The sequence below is a fragment of the Mobula birostris genome, chromosome 13, assembly GCF_030028105.1.
Source record: "Mobula birostris isolate sMobBir1 chromosome 13, sMobBir1.hap1, whole genome shotgun sequence".
Taxonomy (NCBI): Eukaryota; Metazoa; Chordata; class Chondrichthyes; order Myliobatiformes; family Myliobatidae; genus Mobula; species Mobula birostris.
Genome location: NC_092382.1, coordinates 102,597,506 through 102,620,460, shown reverse-complemented (window position 1 = coordinate 102,620,460; position 22,955 = coordinate 102,597,506). Strand labels below are relative to the sequence as shown.

Genomic DNA, 22,955 nt, shown 5'->3' with positions numbered 1-22,955 from the left:
TTAAGGGCACTTTCGCGCTGAGATCTCAGGACAGGAATTGAGTCATCAGATAAACACCGTGAAACGAGCAAAGATGGAACTGAGTTCCATCTCTCTGGACCCGAGGCTCAGAGAGGATCTTGACGTTGGGGGTCAGGGACGATACAGCAGCTTCAGCCTGGATCAGAAGAGTGAGGGTCAGAAACTGTCTGAGGGTCTCCCAACACAGTCCCGTCACACACTCCCGGTATCAGACGCATAGTGTAATTCCCTCCACACCGCGCCATCACACACTTCGGTAGCCAGTCACAGTTATCTTCCCTCTGGAGCGACGCGTCACACAGTGTTAGGTTAGAAACTGAGTGATTTTCATTCTGTACTGCGCCATCGCATACTTTTGGGGTCAGGCAGGCAGTGAACCTCTCTCTGTACCGTCCCATCACATACCCTGGGGTCAGGAACAAACTGAATCTCCCTTCACGCCGTCTCGTCCCACACTCCGGTGGTCAGACACAGAGAGAAGCTCCTTCTACACCGTCTCAGCAGACACTCCCGGGGTGATACATGGAGTGAATCCCCCTCTGCAACGTCCCATCACACACTCCAGGGTCAGGAACAGACTGAATCTCCCTTCACGCCGTCTCGACCCACACTCCAGTGGTCAGACACAGAGTGTAGCACCCTCCGTACCGTCCGATCACACACTCCCGGGTCAGGAAAGGAGTGAATGTCACTCCATACCGACCCATCACACACTCCTGTGGATCAACCGGAGAGTGAAGATTCCTCCAGACCGTCCCATCACAGACTCCAGGCGTCAGACACAGAGTGGATCTCCCCCAGCACCGTCCAAACACACATTCCCCAGGTCAGACACAGAGTGAAGCTCATTCCGCCCGGTCGCATCACACACTCCCGGAGTCAGACACAAAGTGAAGTTCTCTCCACGTTGTCCCATCACACACCTCCAGGGTCAGATACAGAGTGCGGCTGCTAACACTCAGTCACCTCACAGACTGCCGAAGTCATTCACAGGGCGAGCTTTTCTCCCCTCCCCACGGTCCCATCACACACACTCGGGGTCCGACACGGATTGAAACTCCCTCCGTCCGTTTTTTCTGCCCCACTCACCTCGGGAAGGAGACTGTGTGTCCGCTTTTTCGAACTTCACGTTCATGTAAGTCTGGCTGTCGTCCATCCTGTCGACGATTCTCTGCGTCTCTGAGCTCAAAGGGGGAAGCGACCGTTGTCAGAGGAAGCCTGTGTTGACAGGAGAATCAGACCGACACCAGCTCCAGATGGATAGCTGACAAGTAGAAGAACCGAGAGCCGGGGCGGGGGGAGCGGCAAGTGTTGGGGAGAGAGTTTGAGGGCGTGGAAGAGGATGGTCGAGAGAGATGAGAGTAGCGGGGGTCGGAGAGTCGGGAGAGTGGGGATAAAGTGGTGGAGGGAGAGAGAAGGGAAGATTGGGGGTCAGCAGAGAGAATGAGGGAACTGTGTGATGGTGGACTGAGTAGGTTATAGGGAATAAGAGAAGAAGGAGTGATGGGAGAGAGGTGGGACAGCATGGAAGATAAGAGTGTTGGAGACGGGGAAACCGGAGAGGACGAGGTATATGTGTGCGAACTTAGAAGTCGATGAGATTGGGAGAGAGAGGGAGAAACCTGGAGGCGTTTGAACGGGAAGAATAGAGGGAGAGAGAGAGAGAATGGGGGGAAGCGGAGAGGAGGATTAGGAGAGCGGTACAGAGAGGAAAGAGGAGTGTAGAACGGGAGGGTTGAGGGAAAAGGATATAGACGGTGGAGGGAGAGATTAGTCGAAGGGGGAGAGAAAGGAAAGGCACGGAAGGAGGGATTTCGAGAAGAGAAGCGGGTGTAACGAATGTCGGAGCGATTTGTGTCATTCATGCAAAGTTTATATTGTCCTGAATATTGGTAACAGCCCTTCACCTTTCTCTTCCGATCCCTCTTCCCCACTCCCCAACCTCCTCAATCCCTCTCTCTTTATCCCACACCTCCCTCCACCCCTTCCACCACCCTCCCTCCTCACTCCCCTTCTTTCCCTATCTATATCTCCCGTTCGCTGCATCTGTCCCTCCCTCCCAGAAAACCCTGCCCACCCCCCTGCGCACCTCCCTTACTTTGTAACCCGGTGGCAGGATGGGTTTCCAATTATCCTCCGCTGTTCTCTGTGGAGACGCGAGGAGAGGAAGCAAAAGAGGGGAGGGTTTTGCAAGGGAGGGGGAAATGCGGCTGCAGATGGGATAGGATGTGGGAGTGGAGAGGGGGGAGGGAGGGACGTGCAAGAGTTATTGGAAGCGGTAGATTTATGGCAGGGAAGTGGAGGGTAGAGATGGGTGGGAGGAAATTATCGTTTCGAGAGGGGTAGACAAAGGGCAAAAGGACAGAAGGAGGTAAGATCCTGGGAGGTAGAGGAGCGATGGTTATGGTGTTATTCCGATAGAAGGAGGGGCGCTAAACCACCCCTGTCGGTCAAGATGAGGAGTGGAATATAGGGTCGAAATGGGCCTTGAAGACACAGGCGAGAAAGTCTTTCTCCCAATCTCATGTCTCCCTCGCTCGGAAGCAGGATGTAGTTCTGAAAAAAGATGGGGAGATTGACGGGATACAGTGGTGAGCAGGGGGACATAGGAGCTGGGAAGGGTGTCGGGGTGGCTAACAATGGGGAGAATTTCGCCTCGTCCCCAATCCTCCGCACCTGCCGACTCTCACTCTGTGTCTCTGCCTCTCTTTGAAGACTCGGAAAATCCGGAGGGGAATATCGCGGCACGGCACGGCGCACGGCAAGGTGAGGGCCAGAGTGGAATCCTCTCCACCTCCCTCTCCTATTCATTACACCACTTCGTCTCTTCTACCTCTTCCTCCACCCTTGATACGAACATAGAGTTCTCCAACTTCGTGTTATTCCCTCCCCCTCCCTCCCCTACCCAATTCCACTCTGCCCCCTCCCCCAGCTGCCTGTCACCTCCCTCATGGTTCCGCCTCCTTCTTTCCCTTATTCCTTCTTCACCTTTACTGCCACCACCTCCCTGCCTCCCCTCCCCCACCCCTTTATCTTTCCCCTTGCTGGTTTTTCACCTGGAACATACCAGCCTTCTCCTTCCCACCTTCCCCCTACCTTCTTTATAGGGCCTCTGCCCCCTCCCTCTACAGTCCTGACGAAGGGTTCCGGCCCGAAACGTTGACTGATCGTTTCCACGGATGCTGCCCGACCTGATGAGTTCCTCCAGCGCGTTGTGAGTCTTCCTCCAAACTCCCTGTCTCCCTCTCCCCTCGCTTTACATCCTCACGCTCATTTCCATCTGCCTCTCTCTCAGTCTCCCACCCGCTGCGCTATCCGTTCAATCTGCCTCTTCCTCCCCTCTCCCTCCTTATCCTCATGCTTCTCCCTCACTCTCGCTTTCTCCTTCCTTGTCCAACGTCCACCTCCTCCCTCTCGTTTTACCCTCTTCACTCTCCATATCCGGCTCACCGATCTCCCCCCACCACTTCCCCAGAAGTGACATCCTCATCTCTGCCTCTCCCTCCCTCTCTCCAAACCTCTCTAACTTTCTCTTCCCCCTCTCCATCCCATCATCTCCCGCTCTATCGCATCTTTTTTTTCTCTCTCCGGCCTCCCTCAGTCTTCACTCTCCCTACCTACCGCTTTCTTCTCCTACTCTTTTTTCCTGATGCCCACTCACCATCTGTGCCCATTTCCCCTTTCCCACTCCCTCTCCCTCTCCCCTCAATCTTCCCTCCCCACTGTCCTTCCTTTTCTCTCCTATTACTTTCCCCTTTCCCGCCCTCTCCCTCTCTCTTTCCATCCTGCTGCCCTCTCTCTCAGTCCGAGTCCATTTCCCTCAATCTACCCTCTCTCTCTCCGTATCGCACGCTGCCCGCCTCACTCAGTCCCTCTCTATCCCCCATGAATGTCCCTAACCTGCTTCAATTTCTCTCCTCTCTCCTGTTCCCTCACTAGTTCTGCACCCTCTCTCCAATGCATTTCCATCTCACTGCCCTCCTCACTTAGCCCGCTGTTTCTACCTACCCTCTTCCTTTCTCCACCACCCTCAGTTTCATCCTTCCTCTCTTCCCGGTCTGTCCGTCCTCACTGATATCTGATAACTATACCGGTCGGCTGTTCTGTACCCAGGAAAGGCGCCACCCGCTGGCCAGGTCGTGAAATGCTCGTACACCCTCGTCACCATTTTTTATCACCGCAGTCGGGTTCTATCACGTTCTCCATTGTAAGTCAGGCGCGAGGGGAAAGGAGGAAGAGTTTCAGCGCTATACAAACACTCACGATCTGGGTTCAGACACAGAGTGAAGCCCCTTCTGCCTTGTCCCGCAACACACTAACGGAGAAACGGCAGAGTCGATTCGATGGCTAAATCTCTGTCGGGATGGATTTAATTGAATTTCCTGGATTCCTGGGTCTCAGAAACTCAGAGTCAGGTGGGGTGCGGGGGTTCTGTGGCACGGCTGAAAGAAAGAGGTGGGGGTGCGAGAAAATAGAGAGACAGAGAACCTCTGCCCTGTCCAAACGCATACGATCGGGGGCCAAAAACAACAATAAATTCACCATCCATTATCAACATATTACTCATTTAAACTAGGGAGAGGAGTAAATAAATGCTTAAAAATTCAGGATAATCCACGATTGGAGCATAGGCATTAAACATAACGATTTTTTAAATTACAAAGTAACCCAGTAATTACCAAAAATCTACCATTCCGATCTGAAAAAAATGTCATGATGTACACATATAATTGAGGAATCTATAAAAATGAAACTCCTTAGACTGTGGCCTGAGAGTTGGATTGGTGATCTATTCCTTCCAAAACTTAAAGAAGAGCTGATTATCCTCTCCCCTCAAATGAGTTCATTGTGCAAAAATAATATGAGCATTCAATCTATGGAATACTTTAAAATACTTTTTTTCCCGTTTAATCGGATGGTTTAAACCGTTTGTATTCCAATAAACAAAATTAATGGTCTGATCCATATGTTCCTAGAATCAACTCTTTGGTGTGCAAAAAGTTAACCAAAATGCAAACTCATGAAATCGGAAGAGGAACAAAAAATCTAAAAGGAACTGGAAGCGCGACAGTGCAGACATTTTTGTAGTTCTAAGTCAGCCCATTTGAAAAAACTAATAGTAAAAATCCTTTACCCTCCACCCACAAAGTCCCGAAACTAGTCCAAGAAAAGGCTAGAGAATAAACGAACACTAAATCTGCCTCCATTTCTGCAGAAGGCAGCTCAAAAGATATACGTTGAAAAGAGAACCACCCAAAACCCAAAAGAAATTAAACACTGCAATATAACAAAAACAGAAAAACACGAAAAATTGACATATACAACAAAATAAGACGTCTTAATGTTGCAGTTTCTAAAATGAGAGAAAAGAGTAAGCGCCAATCGATATTATTATTCATTTACAAATATAAGCAACTATTAATGGCACTTCAAGAAAAAAGAAGTGGAATACGAGAAATGGCTCAGTAAAAAAAAGACAAAAGGTATTATGAAAGAAAAGGAAAAGAAAACGCTATTTTATTGTACGATCAAAAAAAAACACAAGATATTCCCCAGTGCAATACAAATTCTACATCAAACAATTAATGGCAGTTTTAAAACTCATATAGTTAGAAATTAACAAAACGAAACAAGGACGTTTTTCTTTGTTGATGATAAACTCATCAAGGCGACATCGAAACACACCTCACAATGACACCGACACGCTTACCGGGACAGTATTGTCCCTCAACATAGCACGATGTACCGCACTCTGAGGCAATTACCTACACCTCACACTGACGCAGGCAAACCCGTCAGCGTGGTACCGACACCTAAATTGACAATGACGCCGATATAGTACTCTCCGTGACATCGACACACACTTCAGTATGACACCCTCACACCCAGCGTGGCCATGACATGCCTCTTACTGTGGCTTAGACACACCCCAGACCATGACACAGATACTGCACTCACCGTGACACCACCAGAGACCTCACTCTGACATATCCCCCACCGTGACATCGAGATTCACTTCATTTTGACCCGTTACACTTCTACCGGTACAGAAAAAGAAGGCTTGTCACAGTGACACCACCACGTCCCTCACAGCAACTCGAACAAATCCCGCACTGAGACAGGGAATCAACCATCACCACGATTGTGACGCAGACCCCATTGTAACAAAAACAAAATACCTTTACCGGGACACTGATATACCCCTCAGCGTCACACAGACACGACCCTCACGGTGGCGGCGCCGCCCCTCACTGTGCCACCAGTACACCCATCTCTGTGACACACTTCACCGTGACAGTGACACGGTACTCTCTGTGACTAGTTCGGTAGCGTGACGCTGACACACTCTGAACGCTGAACATCGTTCCCCATCTCTCTCAGTATCACAGATTTGTCAGTCTCAGATCACCTCCGAAGTAGACAATCTGCTCCAACGGGAAGATTCTCACGAGATGAACAGGACCTAGCGCCAATGTCGACTACAATTTGATGAGTTAAACTCAACTCTTGTATCCAAGATATCTGAGATTTCCTTCCTGGATCTCTCCCAGAGAACCTGTGTCAAGATTATTTCTGCTCTCAGCTCTAATCTGTCCGTTCTCAAACGAATGCGCACTGAACTCCGTCACCAGTTCACTGACATGGAAACGAAGTACAAATCCGTCAACGAAACCAAGGCTCAAATCTGTGAATTTTTGATCAGCAGAAGAGGTGAGGCATCATCTCCCTCTTTAACCCGCTCCTCATCACTCAGCAGTGCCTCTCTCTGGCAGTGTGTGATGGGATCGCGGAGAGACAGCTTCAGTCTGTGTCTGACTCCGGGAGTGAGTGATGGGATAGTGCAGAGGGAGCTGCTGTATGACACCGTTTTGAGTGATTGGATGTTGTGGAAGGGGAATGACACAGTGAGAGTACCATGGGAAGGTGTGGATGGAATTTCACTATCTGCTTGGCCCCCAGGGGTGGGCGTGTCATGGGAAGGTTCAGAGAGAGGTTCCCTCAGTTACATACTAGAGAGTGTATGTTGGGACGCTGTGGGGGGAGCTTCACTCTGCGTCTGATCCTCGGAGTGTGTGGTTCGGCCGCGGGGAGAGAGCCTCATTCTGTGTCTGACCACGGCTGAGTATGATGGGTCAGTGCCCGGCAACAGGTTGTGTGATGAGAAGTTGCGGAGGGAGCATCACTGTGTTGCTGACCACAGGAGTTTGTAAAGGGTAGATGCAGAGGGAGCTTCACTCAACTTCTGAACCCTGAAGTGTGTTAGGGATCCAGTCAGCCAAGTTGGCTCAGGGTTAAGAAGGCATACGGTACATTGGCCGTCATCAATCGTGGGATTGAGTTAAAAATGGCGAGATCTAATGTGCAGCTATGCAGGACCCTGGTCAGACCCCACTTGCAGTACCGTGCACTCCACTCCAGGAGGGACGTGAAAACCACAGAAAGGGTGCAGAGGAGATTTAGAAGGATGTTGCCTGGATTGGGGAGCATGCCTTATGAGAATAGGTTGAGTGACCTCGGCCTTTTCTCCTTGGAGCGACGGAGGATGGGAAGTGTCTTGATAGTGGTGTACAAGATAATTTAGAGGCATTGATCGTGACATTCAGAGGCTTCTTCTCAAAGCTGAAATGGCTAGCGCGTGAGGGCATATTTTATGGTGCTTGGAAGTAGGTACAGTGGAGATGTCAGGTGTTACTTTTTTACGCAGAGAGTAGAGAGTGCGTGGAATGGGCTGCCGGCGAGCAGTGCTGGAGGCGAAACGACAGGGTCAGTTAAGAGACTCCTGGAGCTTAGGAAAATAGAGGGCTATGTATAAATCTAGGAGGTTCCATGGTAAGGAGATGTTCGGCACAGCATTGTGGGCCGAAGGGCCTGCATTGTGCTTCAGGTGTTCTGACACTTGATGTTTGCGATGGACAGTGTGGAGAGACCTTCACTCTGTATCTAACCGCTGGAATGTGTGCTGGGACGGCTGGAGGGAGCTTCACTTTCTGTCTGACCCCAGAAGTGTGTGCTGGGACGGTGTGGACGAAGATTCACTTTATGTCTGACCCCAGGAGCGTGTGATGGGACGGTATGGAGGGAGATTCACTGCATGTCTGACCCCGGGAGTGTGTGACGGGACGGTGTGGAGGGAGATTCACTGTACCTCTGATCCCGGAAGTGTGCAATGGGACGGTATTGTAGGGAGATAAATTCTGTAATTAACTGCAGATGTGTGTGTGATGGACGGTGTGGAGGGATCCCCATTCTGTGTCTGACTCCCGGCGGATGTATTGGGCGTACGGAGGGACATTTACTGTTCTTTTTTTTTCTCAGTTCCAGAGCAAGCATGTCCCCAGGACTGGATCGGAAATGAAGACCGCTGCTATTTTATATCCACATTTGCAAGATATTATAATGCAGCGAAAGAACATTGTGATAAATCTGAATCAAACCTTTTTGAAATCAGTTCAAAAGAGGAAATGGTATGTGTCATATCGACGGAAGTTTTATCCACGCTATAGTGAATCTCCCTCCACACCGTCCCATCGCACACTCCCGGGGTTATATACAGAGTGAATCGCCCTACACACCGTCCCATCACACTCCCCCGGGGTCAGACACAAAGTCAATCTCCCTCCACACCGTCCCATGACACACCTCTGCGTTCAGACACAGAGTGAAACTCCCTCCAGTCGGTCCCATCAAACATGCCCGGGGTCAGACACAGAGTGAAGCTTCCTCCAAACCATCTCGTCACACATTCCCTGGGTCAGACACGGAGTGAGTATCCCTCCACACCGTCCCATCACATATTCCCGGGGTCAGACACAGAGGGACTCTCCCTCCACAGCGTCCCATCACACACTCCCGGGGTCAGACACAGAGTGAATCTCCCTCCACACCGTCCCATCACACACTCCCGGGGTCAGACACAGAGTGAAGCCCCCTCCACATAGTCTTATCACACACTCCAAGGATCAGATACAGAGTGAAGCTTCCTCCACATAGTCTTATAACAAACTCCCTGCGTCAGACACAAACCTCTACCTCACGCACAACCGGTGTCAAACTTAGAGTGGCACTCCTTAAATTGATCCTGATTTCAATTATAAATTGATCACACTTTAATTTCACAGAATTTTATTAACAAAGCTCTCCGCGAACAAGGCAGTTCGTACTGGATTGGAAAATGCAAACCCGTGTGAGATTTCAGGTCACTCAGGTTTCTGATGCGAGTGTGGGCCATGGGATTAGTTTGGGGACTGACACAGGTTGCGAGGATGGACTGTGCAGTGGGTTTAGTTTTGGGACTGAGACCGTGCTTGTGGGAAGTGGGATCTGTTCCGGGACGCACACAGGACTGTGGCGAGAGAGTGTGCCGATGGATTCATTTGTGCAGAGGCACTGGTCTATGGGGAGAGACTGGGGAAATGGAGGGTGCTTGGGGACTGACTCATGTCTGTGGCGGAGGTGGGGTAAGGGGAGCTTCTGCGAACTGGCAGAGTTCAGTGGTGAGGTGTGGCCCAGTGAGGGTATTATGGGGATAGAGATGGGTCTGCGGGGAGAGAGCGGGGCAGTTTGATTTGTTTGGGGACTGGCACAGATCTATGGGGAGAAAATGTGTCAGTTGGGTATTTTAGGAACGGACACTGTGAGGAGATAGTAGGCACCAGGCTCAATCTGGGACTCACACAGATCTTTAGGGAAAGACTGGGCAATGAGATTAGTTCAGGGACAGACACAGGCTCTTTGTAGAGTGCGAGCAGTTGGATTAATTTGTGGACTGACATAGACTGTGGGTGGAAAGTGCAAAGCGGGAGTGTTTTGAATATCTACACGGAGAAGGTTGGGCAGTGGGATCACTTTGGGGACTGGTACAGGGCTGTGGAGTAAGAGTGGGAAATGCAGGTATATTCTGCGCGCTGTCGCGGAGCCGTGGGAAGACAGTGGATCTGTGGGGCTCTTCCGGAAACTGACACGAGGCTGAGGGGAGAGATAGAGGCAGTGGAAGTAATGTTGGATTGACACGGGGCCGTGGGGAAAAGGTGGGTTACTGGGATTATTCTGGGGCCTGACACCGGTCTGTGGGGAGAGGCTGGGACAAGAGATTAATTTAGGGACTGACACAGGGGTGCAGGGAAATAATGTGTCAGTCGGAGTATTCTGGAGACTGACACAGGCCTGGGCTGGGGAAGTGGAGTAGTGAGAGATTTCGGGGTCTTCTATAGTTCAACGATGAGGGGGTGTATCAGTGATGTTAGGGACTGACGCAGGACTGTCTGCTGGCGCTGCGTTGTCCCATTTCAGATTGTTTATCCCTCCTTGATAGGAATGTGGCCTCTCATGTCCTGTACCAGATCAACGCTGGAAAGTCCCAGTGCAGTGAATGTACATCACTCAGTTGGTCTCGCCGTTGCAGTGCTCAGCGCCGTTTCATCTGCGAGAGGTCTGCCCCTTTGTGCCTGGATATTCCTGAAAAGATCCAGGATCTCTGTCAACAGCCCGAGGAGCCGACTTGAAACAAATGAAAATACACTCCTTCTGCCCCATTTATGTCTCTCCGCCAGTTATTACCCCACCCTCTCTGCCACTTCGACCCTACCCTATTATCCTCCTTCCTTCCATCGTCCTCTTACTCGCCCTCCCGACCTCTCTTTCCCCTGCTCCATCTAAACACTATCACCCTCCCCCCCTCCTACCTCCTCTATTTTATCCCCATTTCCTTCCCCTCGCTTTCTTGCCTCCTTCCCCGCAACTCTTCTCCCGTCTCTTCACAATCTCTGTCCCCTGATTCTCTACTCCCTGTCTAGCGCTTTCTCCCCATCCCACTCTTCTTTCTAAATCTAACCCCACTCACTCTCTCTCTTCTCTCTACTGCTACTGTCACCTTAATCATGTGCCCTAATGTTCTCGATACCCCAGCCCTGGGGAAAAGGAGTGCTTGCATTCGCCTTATTTGTTACCCTTCTGGTTATATACACTTCTATAACGTCACAGAATAAAGTCTCAAAATTCCTGACATCGCTCCATAACTCAGTCCCTCGAGTCTTGGCAGCATCCTCGGAAATCTCCCTCTGCATTTTTTTTTCTTCCAGCTCAGTGCTCTTTCCCACAGCAGGGCGACCAGAACTGAACACCGTACTCCAAGTGCGGACTCACCGACGGCTTGTACAACTGCAAAGTGACTTCCGGTCTCCTATACTCAGTGTCCGGACTGATGAAGGCCAGAGAGCCAAATGTCCTGTCCACCTGTCTCGCATGTTTTCTGCCGGATTCACGTTCTCTTTTATTACTGTGAATTTACCATTTGAGGTTTGTTCTTTTGAAGCATCAGTATGGCGCAAATATGTAAGATTATTAGAAAATATAAAAGGATAATAAATACCGCAAACATGTGGTGGTGGAGTTTATGCATTCAAAAATATTATGGCGCTGGGGAAGAAGATGTTCGCGAATCGTTGAGTTTTCAGTATCCTGCGTCTCTTCCCGGATGTAAGAAACAATCTTGGAGCTTGTCCCGGTGTGAGGGGCATCTGTAATGGATGCCTCCTTTTAGATGCATTCCCTCTTGAGGATGTCCTGGATACTGGGGGGCGGGGAGAGGTTAACCGTGATGGCGCTGGTTGAATCTACATCCACATACAACATGGGTGTCATTATACAGCAGTCATTGAAAGTGGGCATGCAGGTACAGCAGGCGGTGAAAAAGGCGAATGGTATGCTGGCATTTATAGCGAGAGGATTTGAGTACAGGAGCAGGGAGGTACTACTGCAGCTGTACAAGGCCTTGGTGAGACCGCACCTGGAGTATTGTGTGGAGTTTTGGTCCCCTAATCTGAGGAAAGACATCCTTGCCATAGAGGGAGTACAGAGAAGGTTCACCAGATTGATTCCTGGGATGGCAGGACTTTCATATGAAGAAAGAATGGATGAACTAGGCTTGTACTCGTTGGAATTTAGAAGATTGAGGGGGGATCTGATTGAAACGTATAAGATCCTAAAGGGATTGGACAGGCTAGATGCAGGAAGATTGTTCTCGATGTTGGGGAAGTCCAGAACGAGGCTCACAGTTTGAGGATAGAGGGGAAGCCTTTTAGGACTGAGATTAGGAAAACCTTCTTCACACAGAGAGTGGTGAATCTGTGGAATTCTCTGCCACAGGAAACAGTTGAGGCCAGTTCATTGGCTATATTTAAGAGGGAGTTAGATATGGCCCTTGTGGCTACGGGGGTCAGGGCGTATGGAGGGAAGGCTGGGGCGGTGTTCTGAGTTAGATGATCAGCCATGATCATAATAAATGGCGGTGCAGGCTCGAAGGGCCGAATGGCCTACTCCTGCACCTATTTTCTATGTTTCTATGTAACATCCTGCGACCTGAAGGTTTGCGGCCTCCACACCAGGCGGCGAGGCGACCCGTCATAATTATCCCAATGATCATTTGCTTGTCTTCAATGAAAGACCGTATCTTCTCAAGCTCCTGATGTTGTAATCCCTTCTGTAACAAGAGAGCTATGGATGGTTGAGAAGACAATTTCCGAGACTCAGACTCGTAATAAACAAGAGGACACGAACGAAATTCAAAGGTAAAATCACAAGCTGGAGGACAGGAAAGTGATCTCATACGGTTGAGCACAGAGTGCTCAGTGCGAGGCCTTCAACTACAGAGATTCCGTGAAGGTATGTTACAGACAATAATTGGCAGTCTGAGGTTGAAATTGAAAGACGCAGCCTACCAAGCTCCGGGGAATGTCCTCATGACATCTTCGAGTTTGCATGAATATGTTGGGCCCAGGATAGATCCTCTGAGATGGTGGAATATTGAGGAGGAATAGGGAAAGGTGACGTGTGATGTTACATTACCCCGCCCCCGACCCCCGGTCCACCACCACCACCGGATATCGATCTCTCGGTTCTGTGCCTCTTCATCGTTCGGTGTGGACAGGCCGCTCGTTAGGTTCGACACAGCTTCCTCCCAGTGACTGCTGTCTCACCAGCACGTCCCGGCTGCCATAAACACCACCCTGCTCCTCTTCCAATTCTCTTCTCTTCCCTGCACATCATCTGAACACAAACACACGGACAATCTCTGTGTCCGACACACAATTCAAGACTATTAGAACGGCGGAGTGCTGGGGATTGGTGTCTCTGGCACTGAGTACGTTTCTGTAGCTCAGAAGGAAATAAGGGGTTGTAAGTTGGAAATGTGACCAGCTGTAGCGATCGGGTTATCTTTGTTGCGCGAGCAGAAAGTGGTTCCATAAACGAGAACGAGATTACTCGATGGTATGTGGTCGTTTTGAGTACCAGTAATATCGATATAAAAGGGGAGGTAGTTCTATAAAGTTATGTATGCGCAGGTGTTGCAGTAATAGAGAAAAAAAAATCAATTTAACATGGAGCTAAAGAGTTGCTTTCCGAACGAGGGCTTCAGATATGTGGATCATTGGACTGTCTTCCACGGAAGGTGCGACCTCTACAGGACGTGACGGTTTCATTCAATTCAATGTATGTTTAATTGTAATTCCCTCATATATGAATACCCATGAATACAGCCAGGACCAAGCTGCAAAACACAATACCAAGAGTCGCACACGGCACAAAGCACAAATAATGTAGAAAAAAAAACAGAACGATACCTACGTACTTTGAATGTCTCCGAATGTCTTGTACTGGTCAAAGAACACTGAGGCTGTCTATAAGAAGGGTCAGAGCCGTTTCTATTTCCTGAGGAGACTGCGGTCCTTTAACATCTGCCGGACGATGCTGAGGATGTTCTACGAGTCTGTGGTGGCCAGTGCGATCATGTTTGCTGTTGTGTGCTGGGGCAGCAGGCTGAGGGTAGCAGACACCAACAGAATCAACAAACTCATTCGTAAGGCCAGTGATGTTGTGGGGATGGAACTGGACTCTCTCACGGTGGTGCCTGAAAAGAGGATGCTGTCTAACTTGCATGCCATCTTGGTCAATGTCTCCCATCCATTAAATAATGTACTGGTTGGGCACAGGAGTACGTTCAGCCAGAGACTCATTCCACCGAGATGCAGCACAGAGCGTCATAGGAAGTCATTCCTGCCTGTGGCCATCAAACTTTACAACTCCTCCCTTGGAGGGTCAGACACCCTGAGCCAATAGGCTGGTCCTGGACATATTTCATAATTTACTGGCATAATTTACACATTACTGTTTAACTATTTATGGTTCTATTACCATTTATGATTTATGGTCCAACTGTCACGAAAACCAATTTCCGCCGTGATCCAGAAAGTATGACTGTGGCTATGACTATGACTATCTACAATCTACACAAAAGAGCTTGTCTTCTGCCGAACGAACACTAGGGGCAGCACAGACTCAGGTCTGGAGGCCGCCACACACCACGCCCACGTTGCGCAGCTCCATCATTTCCTGGGCCAGCGATCAACTCTCTCAGTTTATACCTGAACTGCAGTGGAACAAAGATCCCAGTGGGAAGGTTTGTCATTAAAAGGGGGTCGGTGTGGAGTTGCAGGGGACGAAAACCAGAATGGCATAACAGATAGTGGAGTCAAAGCAACACTATCAGTACGCTGGATGAACTCATCAGGATGGGCAGCATCAGTTAGAAACGACGAGTCGACGTTTCGGGCCGGAACCCTTCGTCAGGACTGAAGATTGAAAGATGGGGAAGGATTTGAAGAATGCTTGTCGCGTCAGTTGAAAGACCAGTAATTTGAAAGACAAAGGGGTGGAGGAGGGGAAGCATTGACGTCATAGCCCTGAAAACAATGGGTGGTAGAAGAAGGAGGCGGAACCATGAGAGACCTGGGGGAGGGGCTGCAGTGAAATAGGGATAGAGGAAGGGAGGGGGAGGGAATTAACGGAAGTTGGAGAATTCTATGTTCATACCAAGGGGCTGGAGACTACCTGGACGGTATATGAGGTGTTGCTCCTCCAACCTGAGTTTAGCCTCGTCATGGTAGTAGAGAAGGCCTGTATGGACATATCTGAATGGGAATGGGAAGCAGAGTTGAAGTGGGTGTCTACTGGGAGATCCTGTCTGTTGTGGCGGACGGAGTGGAGGTGCTCGACGAAGCGGTCCCCCAATCTGCGTCGGTTTTCACTGATGTAGAGGAGGCCGCACCGGGAGCACCGGATGCCATAGGTGACCCCAACAGACTCACAAGTGAAGTGTTGTCTCACCTGGAAGGACTATTTGGGACCCTGAATGGTTGCAAGAGATGAGGTGTAGGGATAGGTGCAGCACTTACGCTTACAGGGATAAGGGCCGGGTGGGAGATCAGTGGGGAAGGACGTGTGGATCAGGGATTTGCGTAGGGACCGATCCCTGCACAAAGCGGAGAAGGGTAGAGAGGGAAAGATGTGCTTAGTTGTGGGGTCCTGTTGAAGGTGGCGGAAGTTGCGGAGGATAATGTGCTGGATCCGGAGGCTGGTGGGGTGGTAGGTGAGGACAAGGGGAACTCTGTCCCTGTTGTGGTTGCAGGAGGATGGGGTGAAGGCCGAAGTGCGGGAAATGGAGGAGATGCGGGTGAGGGCATCATTGATGACAGCAGAAGGGAAACCACGATCCTTAAAGAAAGACGACATTTGAGATGTCCTGGAACGGAAAGCCTCATCCTCGGAGCAGATGCGGCGGAGACGGAGTAACTGGGAATAGGGAATGGCATTTTTGCATGTGGCGGGGTGGGAAGAGGTATAGTCGAGGTAGTTATGAGAGTCAGTGGTCTTGTAGAAGATGTCAGTGGACAGTCTGTCTCCAGAGATGGAGACCGAGACATCGAGAAAGGGGAGAGAAGTGTGCGAAATACAGTAAGTGAATTTGAGGGCTGGGTGGAAGTTAGAAGTAAAGTTGATGAAATTGACGAGCTCAGCATGGGTGCAGGAAGCAGCACCAATGTAGACGTCAATGTACCGAAGGAAAAGTTGGCGGGCAGTACTACAATAGGTCTGGAGTACAGGCTGTTTTACATAACCAACGTAGAGGCAGGCGTAGCTGGGTCCCATGCGAGTTCCCATAGCTAAACCCTTAGACTGAAGAAAGTGAGAAGAGCCAAAATAGAAGTTATTGTGTGCGAGAACCAGTTCCGCCAACCGGAGGAGGGTAGTGGTGGTGGGGAACTGGTGAGGTCTACTGTCCAGAAAGTAGCGGGGGGGGGGCCTTGAGGCCTTCTTGATGGGGAATGGAGGTGAATAAGGATAGATAGTGGGGTCGTATGGGACAGATGTTGGTACGAGCTCAACAAAGTCAGGAAGCAAAAAGTTGAGCCTGCTGAGGCTCGAGTTCTGAGCGGCGTACATTTCAATACAGGAAGTACAGCAGATGAGTTCAGGGCAGGGTTCAACGCCTGGAAGCGCGATCTTCTAGCCATTAGTAAGACTTGGGTGCAGGAGGGGCAGGTCTGTTAGCTCAACCTTCCAATTTACAGCTGTTTATAGTCGTGCTAAGGCATAAGTAATTCAGGCTGAGGGGCTGTTTTACCCGTTAGGTAAAACATCACGGCGGTGCTCAGTTAGGACAGACTGAATAACTCGGCTAGGTGAGGCTTTAAGGGTGTAGGTGAGGAATAAGAAAGACATAAATTCGTTCATGGGACTACATTATCGACCGCCTAACATTCCCGGGCACTTCGTGGAACAAACCTGTAGAGATTTCGCAGACTGTTGCAAGAGACATTAGTTTATGATGTTGGGTGATTTTATATTTCTAGGGATCGACCGTCATCCTCATATTGTGAAAGGACCAGTGGGTTAGTTTTTCAAATGTTTTCAAGAGGGTTTCCTTATCAGTGCATAGAAAGTACCAACGAGACAGTGCAATAATCGATCTCTTCCTGAGGAATGGGACAATGCAGGGGACAGATGTTTGTGTAGGCGGCCGCTTTGCTTCTAGTGATGGTAATGCCAATAGATACAAGATATTTATAGAAAAGCATAGGTATGAACTCGGGTTTAGCTTCATATTGAAGTTTACATCACAGTCAGACACAAATAGAACAGGCAGCGTGTATCTTTTCACCCAGGGTAGAAATGTCTATTACCAGAGTGTCCTCATTAGCGTGATAGGGTGAAGGGTCAACGGAGATGAGTTTGGCAAATTATATTTTTGCACAGTGTTGCGGGGTCTTGAATTACCCCTATCAATTGTTTCTTTGAAAAGAAAGAGAGAGAGCGAGAGAGCGAAGACGGCTCACAGCCTGCTTACACTTTCTACAAGGACACTGGCAGCTTCTGTGTTCTTACGAGAGAGAAGGGAGGAGCCGCCTGATGGACAGACAGTGTTCAGCGCGGTGAGATAAACAGACGGGCAGCTGTTAGACCTACAGACATATGGTTTTGGACACTGAATGAGCTTTGTTGCACCCACAGAAAAAAAGTGGGTTTTGGAGGATCTCGCAGTGTGAAAAGGGTGTGACCCGTTGGGAATAATTCGTGTGACCGACCCTCGCCTGGGTTGATAATTCCACCACAGAAGAAGGGTGCCTTTTGTTGTGGACACAGTCGGTGACTTCTAAAGGATTTCCGAGGACAACGGGAAGATCGGCGTCGTCAGCTCACCTGAGGACTCAGATCTTTCCCTCTCTCTCTCTCTTCATCACTACTCAACTAAATACCTCGACCTGAACTGAACTTTACTCATCATCGTAAGACTATCTATTTACCCCTAGACGTGAAGAAGCTTGGTTTTCATATATTTCCACGCTCACTAATATATAATCACTGCTAACCTGTGTGAGATATCTGCATTTATACGACTGTATTGCGTGGTTACTAACAAATATCATTAGTTAATGGCAATGCAGGACTCCAAAGTGTTTTCCATTGCAGCTGGTACTTTAACCCGTCACAGGGCACGTGACAGAATTGGGGCCTACGTCCGAGACATGAACAAATTATTTGGGCTGCTTGTTTGAATTGATTGCGGAAAATCCCATTTGATTTCGTCATGTGGAAAAAGAGCAGAGCTGGGTGTTAGGAAATTTCTGGCATCGCCAAAGTCTGTGGTTTTGAAGAGAACTAAAAAGGATGAGCTGCGGACAATTGTTGAGGAATTGGAACTTAAGGCAGTGAAGAAGGTTTGACTAAGGTAGAAATTCAAAGAAAAATAGTTGAATATTATATTTCGACGAAACAATTTACTAAGGATGTGTTGAAAATGTTTGCTGAAGGTAAAGTACTTACTGAAGCTAAGCTTCAGTTTCAGCTGGAAAAATTAAAATGCAGCATGAGTTGCTCCTGAAACAGCTCGAGAGAGAAGAGGCAGAAAGACAGAGACAGTTCGAGAGGGAGATGTGGCAGCTGAGAGGTTCAGTGTCGGACCCTGCTGACTTTTACAGCTCGAGAGATCTTGTGCTGTTTGATGAATTTAAAAGTTGAGTTCCTGATGATGTAATGGCACACCTCGGTGAAGAGGATGCCGCCACCCTGCGGGGGTCTGCTAAGACAGCAGAGGAGTTTGTTTTCACCCACGGGGTTGAGTTTACTCCAGATGAGAGTTACCCAGAGAGTATCTGGGAGGTTCGGAGTGACCATGAATATGAAACTGGGGGAAAGGATGAAGGTCCAGAAGAGGCAGCTTTCCCAATTGTCTGTGTTCAGGCTGTTGAAGTACCTGTGGATTCACAGGGTACTGAACCTTGTGTTGAAGCTCAGTTAAAACCTGAAGTGTCTGACTTGGTTGGAAAGGAATGCAGTTCATTTGTGTCAGATGATCTTGGGGTTAACTTTGGTACCAGTGGAAATTGAGAATTCTCAGTCACTTGCATTAGGTAATGTTCTAAAACATAGTAATGAGATAAAAATTGGTGAAGTCAATGCCACTGAAAATATTGGTAAAAGTGTTGTTCCTGGACTATTGAATAAAGTACTTGTGAAGGTTGGATTGGCTTTGCAACCTTTGGCCCTGTTTGCAGGAGTGCTGAGGAAGTATGTGCCATTCTGTTGAATTTTGATTTGACCTTTGGAGGTAAACATCTTCAAGGTTATGATGTTGTTCAAGTTTGGGGCGTTGAGAGACAAAATTTGTAGTGCTGTTGTGACCAGGAGAGACTATCGGTAGATGTTGCTATTCAGACAGGTCTGAAGAAAAGCCGTAGGAATAAGATAGAAGGATTGCTTGGCCTCTTCCATAACATAAACATGGTAGTTATAAATCTGGTGATCGTGCTAAGTTGAGGAAACAATGGGGGAGGTGCACAACTCTCCATGGTAAGGTTGACTTAACAGTTCAACGCATGAGCATGCTGCTGCTAATGATTCACACAGAGGGACTGGTGTTGACTCTTGTAGTAAGTCAGAGCATGTTTAGAAAGTCTGCTGAGGCCCATGATAGCAACACCAAATGGTTTAAAGTATGATGATGTGTCACAGACTTTTCTACCTTCCATTTTCCAGCAGGACGTAGAGGGTAGTAAAACTGATGAGAGTAAGGTGTTTGAGAAAGGTTTGTCCTTATCCAGGAGGGACTTTATAGAGGAACAGAATAAAGATTCTGAAATGATAGCATTAAAGGAGATAGCTCTCATAGAACAAGTGCTACTGAGAGAGTCAATGGGATATTATCTCAAAGTTGGGGTGTTGCTGAGGAAGTGGAGACCAGCCACTGGGCCTGCAAGTCAGGATTGGGCTATTGCGTATCAGGTAGTAATTCCAATGGTTTATAGGCTGAAGTTTTAAAGCTGGCCCATCGTCTGCCTTAATGTGGACATTTTTGAGAGAGAAAGACAGTGAACAGATTATGAAGGAATTCTGCTGGCCTAATTTAAGAAAGCATGCTGTGATTTTTTGCTGGACATACCATACCTGCCAGGTTGAAAGGAAACTTATTCAGGTTATTCAAGTAGCAACACTTAAACTGATACCTAGTTTTGGTGAAACTTTTTCTAGAGTCATAGTGGAGTATGAAGGCCCATTGTCAAAGACTGCAACTGGTCATCAGTATGTGCTAACTGTTATGTGTGCAGTGTCTGAGTTCCCTGAGGCCGTGCCTCGCGGAAACATCAAGGCTTAGACTGTGGTAAAAGCATTCAGTAAGTTTTTTCACACTGGTAGGTCTGCCCAAAGGAATTAAAGTTGAGCAGGATAGTAACTTTACTTCGAGAACATTCCTGGGGATGTTGGAGAACTGGGAGCTAAGCACACTGGGTCATCTGCATATCACACAGAGTCCGAGGGAGACTTGGAACTGTACAGCTCCACGCTTAAGACCATGGTTAAAACATATTGTGTGAAAAATGGGAAAACTGAGATGAGGGGGCTCCCGTACTCTTATTTACTGTTAGAATATTAATTCAAGTATCCCTGGGGTTCAGTCCATTTGAATTCATTTTCGACTATAGGCCCAAAAGACATTTTACCTTGCTCAAGGAGCAATGGTCGAAACCAAAAGTGTGTGGCAGCGTGTTAGATTATGTTTCGAAATTCTGTAAAAGGTTTAATAAGGTTTATGACGTTACACAGCAAGTTTGCAGAATGTTCAAATTAAAATAAAACACTTGCTTGGTAGGATAGCAACCGTGAGTACAGTTATAAAAATAAATGGAGTCGTGAATGCTGTTTTTGAGGTGGAAATTCATTTATTAAGCTCCTTTCTTGCTGCCCTATATTCCTCAATAGACCCATCTGATCCTTGCTTCCTAAACTTCATGTATGCTGCCTTCTTCCACCTGACTAGATTCTCCATCACACTTGTCACCCATGGTTCCTTCTCCCTACCATTCTTTATCTTCCTCACCGGGACAAATTTATCCCTAACATTTTTCAAGATATCGCTCAAAATCGTACCATGATATCACTCCCTGCAAAAACATCATCCCAATTCACACCCGCAAGTTCTAGCCTGATAGCCTAATAATTTTCCCTTCCCCAATTAAAAGTCTTCCTGTCATCTCTGATTCTATCCTTTTTCAAGATAATATTAAAGACCAGGGAGCGGTGGTCACTGTCCCCCAGATGCTCACCCACTGAGAGATCTGTGACCTGACCCTGTTCGTTACCTGATGCGAAAGCTAGTATAGCATTCCCCCTAGTAGGCCTGTCGACATACTGTAACAGGAATCCGTCCTGGACACACATAAAAAAACTCTGCCCCGACTAAACCTTTGGAACTAACCAGGTGTGAATCAATATTAGGGAAGTTAAAGTCACCCTAGATAACAACCCTGTTATTTTAGCTCCTTTCAAAATTCTGCCTCCCAATCTGCTCCTCGGTATCTCTGCTGCTACCAGGGGGCCTATAGAATCCTCCCAATATTATAACTGTTCCCTTCCTGTTCCTGACTTCCTCCCATACTGACTCAAAAGAGGATCCTGCTACATTACCCACATTTCAGTAGCTGTAATAGTATCCCTGACCAGTAATGCCAACCCTCCTCAGCAGCGCCCCCCCCCCATATCCATTTAAAGCACTGAAATCCAGGAATATTGAGAATCCATTCCTACCTTGGTGCCAGCCAAGTCCCTGTCATGGCCACTACATCATATTTCCATGTATGTATCCAAGCTCATAGTTCATCACCTTTGTTCCTGATGCTTTTTGCATTGAAATACGCACACTTTAGCCCTTCTACCTTAGTACCTTTACACCGTTTATTCTGCTTCTCTTTCCTCAAAGCCGCTTTATATGTTAGATTTGTCTTTAGTCCATGCACTATACTTCCAGTTCTCACATGACCTTCATCCTCCTCCCTCTCACTTATCTGCTCTAACACATTGGTTCCCCTCCCCCTGCGAATCCAGTTTGAACTCCCCGGAGCAGCACTTGCAAACCTTCCCGCAAGGATGTTAGTCCCCGTCCAGTTCAGGTGCAAAACTGTTCCCGTCGAAACAGGTCCCACCTTCCCTGGAACAAGGACCAATTTTACAGAGACGTGGAGCCTTCCCTCCTGCACCGACTCCTCCGCCATCGAAAGATAAAAAGGAGAAAGGTAATAGCGGGGTGAGGTGAAGCGAAGAAAATTCATGTGTAAAGAGAGAAAGTTGACATGATTTGAAAAGCACAATGAGTGTAAAATCACTTTATCTGAACGCCCGTAGTTTTCGAAATAAGGTCAGTGAACTTGTGGCACAAATCAGTACACAGGGGTGTGATTAAGTGGCCATTATGGAGACCTGGTTGCAGGGTGTAGAGATGGCAAATTGAATATCCAAGTATATCAGGTAATACAGAAGGATAGGCAGGAAGGTCAAGGAGGACGCGTAGCACACTTCATTGATGATGAGATCAGGGCGACTGTGAGAGACGATATGAAGTCTAAGGAGCAGGATGTTGAATCCATCTGGGTAGAGATAACTAATAGTAAAGGGAAAAAAATAAATCACTGGTGTGAGTTGTCAGTTGGTCAACGAATAATATCTTTGCAGAGTCACAGGCGAGAAGCAGAGAAACATCTGGGCATATAAGAATGGAAGAACAGATGTCATGGGGGACCTTAACCTGCACAATTAAATTGTTCGATGCAGTCCTGAGGAGGACATCATAGACTGCAGCCGTGATGTCTTTCTGGAACAGCATGTTATTTAACCTACGAGGGCACGTTCATCCAGGTTCGTCACTCTCGTTCCCCGGAGTATGGAGAGCTGTTACTTTCCATTTGAGACTCAGCCTGACAATTATTGCCTCCCTCATTCCCTCGTGGGATGTCTGTAGTTAAAAGACTCGTGTTGAGCACTCCGTGCTCAACCACACGAGATCCATTTCCTCCTGGGTTTCCTTACTGTCCTCTTGGATATTTCTAGTCTGAGTCTGACTCTGCAGGTACCTTCACCAGCGTCCATATATCTGTCGTTATAGAGGGGATTAAAACGTTAGGAGTTTCAGGAGTTGTTGTCTGTCATTGAAAACTCGCGAATGTCTCAGGTTGTACGGCGGTGAGCATTCTGGTCAGTCGCATGGCCGCCTGGTGTGGAGGCTGCAATGCAGAGGGTCGCCAGAGGCTGAAGACGTTTCTAGATCAATC

General features: G+C 48.3%; 1 protein-coding gene and 1 long non-coding RNA gene across 16 annotated transcripts in view; one reads left to right on the top strand and one right to left on the bottom strand.

Annotated features, from left to right (window-relative positions):
* The window catches only part of LOC140207224 (uncharacterized), a 41,769-nt gene extending 38,508 nt beyond the window's left edge, over positions 1-3,261 (bottom strand). For 4 of the 15 annotated variants that reach the window (XM_072275633.1, XM_072275640.1, XM_072275638.1 and 1 more), the window contains exons 1-2: positions 2,120-2,347; positions 1,111-1,643 (exon numbers count right to left, since the gene is read on the bottom strand). In XM_072275633.1, the coding sequence (XP_072131734.1) occupies positions 1,111-1,177 (67 nt within the window). In that variant the 5' untranslated portion in view covers positions 1,178-1,643; positions 2,120-2,347. Of the gene's footprint in view, positions 1-1,110; positions 1,867-2,119; positions 2,348-3,117 lie in introns of those variants that run through there. The other 11 variants (XM_072275642.1, XM_072275646.1, XM_072275641.1 and 8 more) reach the window with 7 other exon arrangements.
* Positions 889-8,465, top strand: LOC140207227 (uncharacterized). The gene is made up of 4 exons (XR_011888531.1): positions 889-1,156; positions 2,737-2,787; positions 6,403-6,732; positions 8,338-8,465. It is a non-coding gene; the product is annotated as an uncharacterized lncRNA (long non-coding RNA).
* Positions 8,466-22,955: the final 14,490 nt, after the last annotated feature.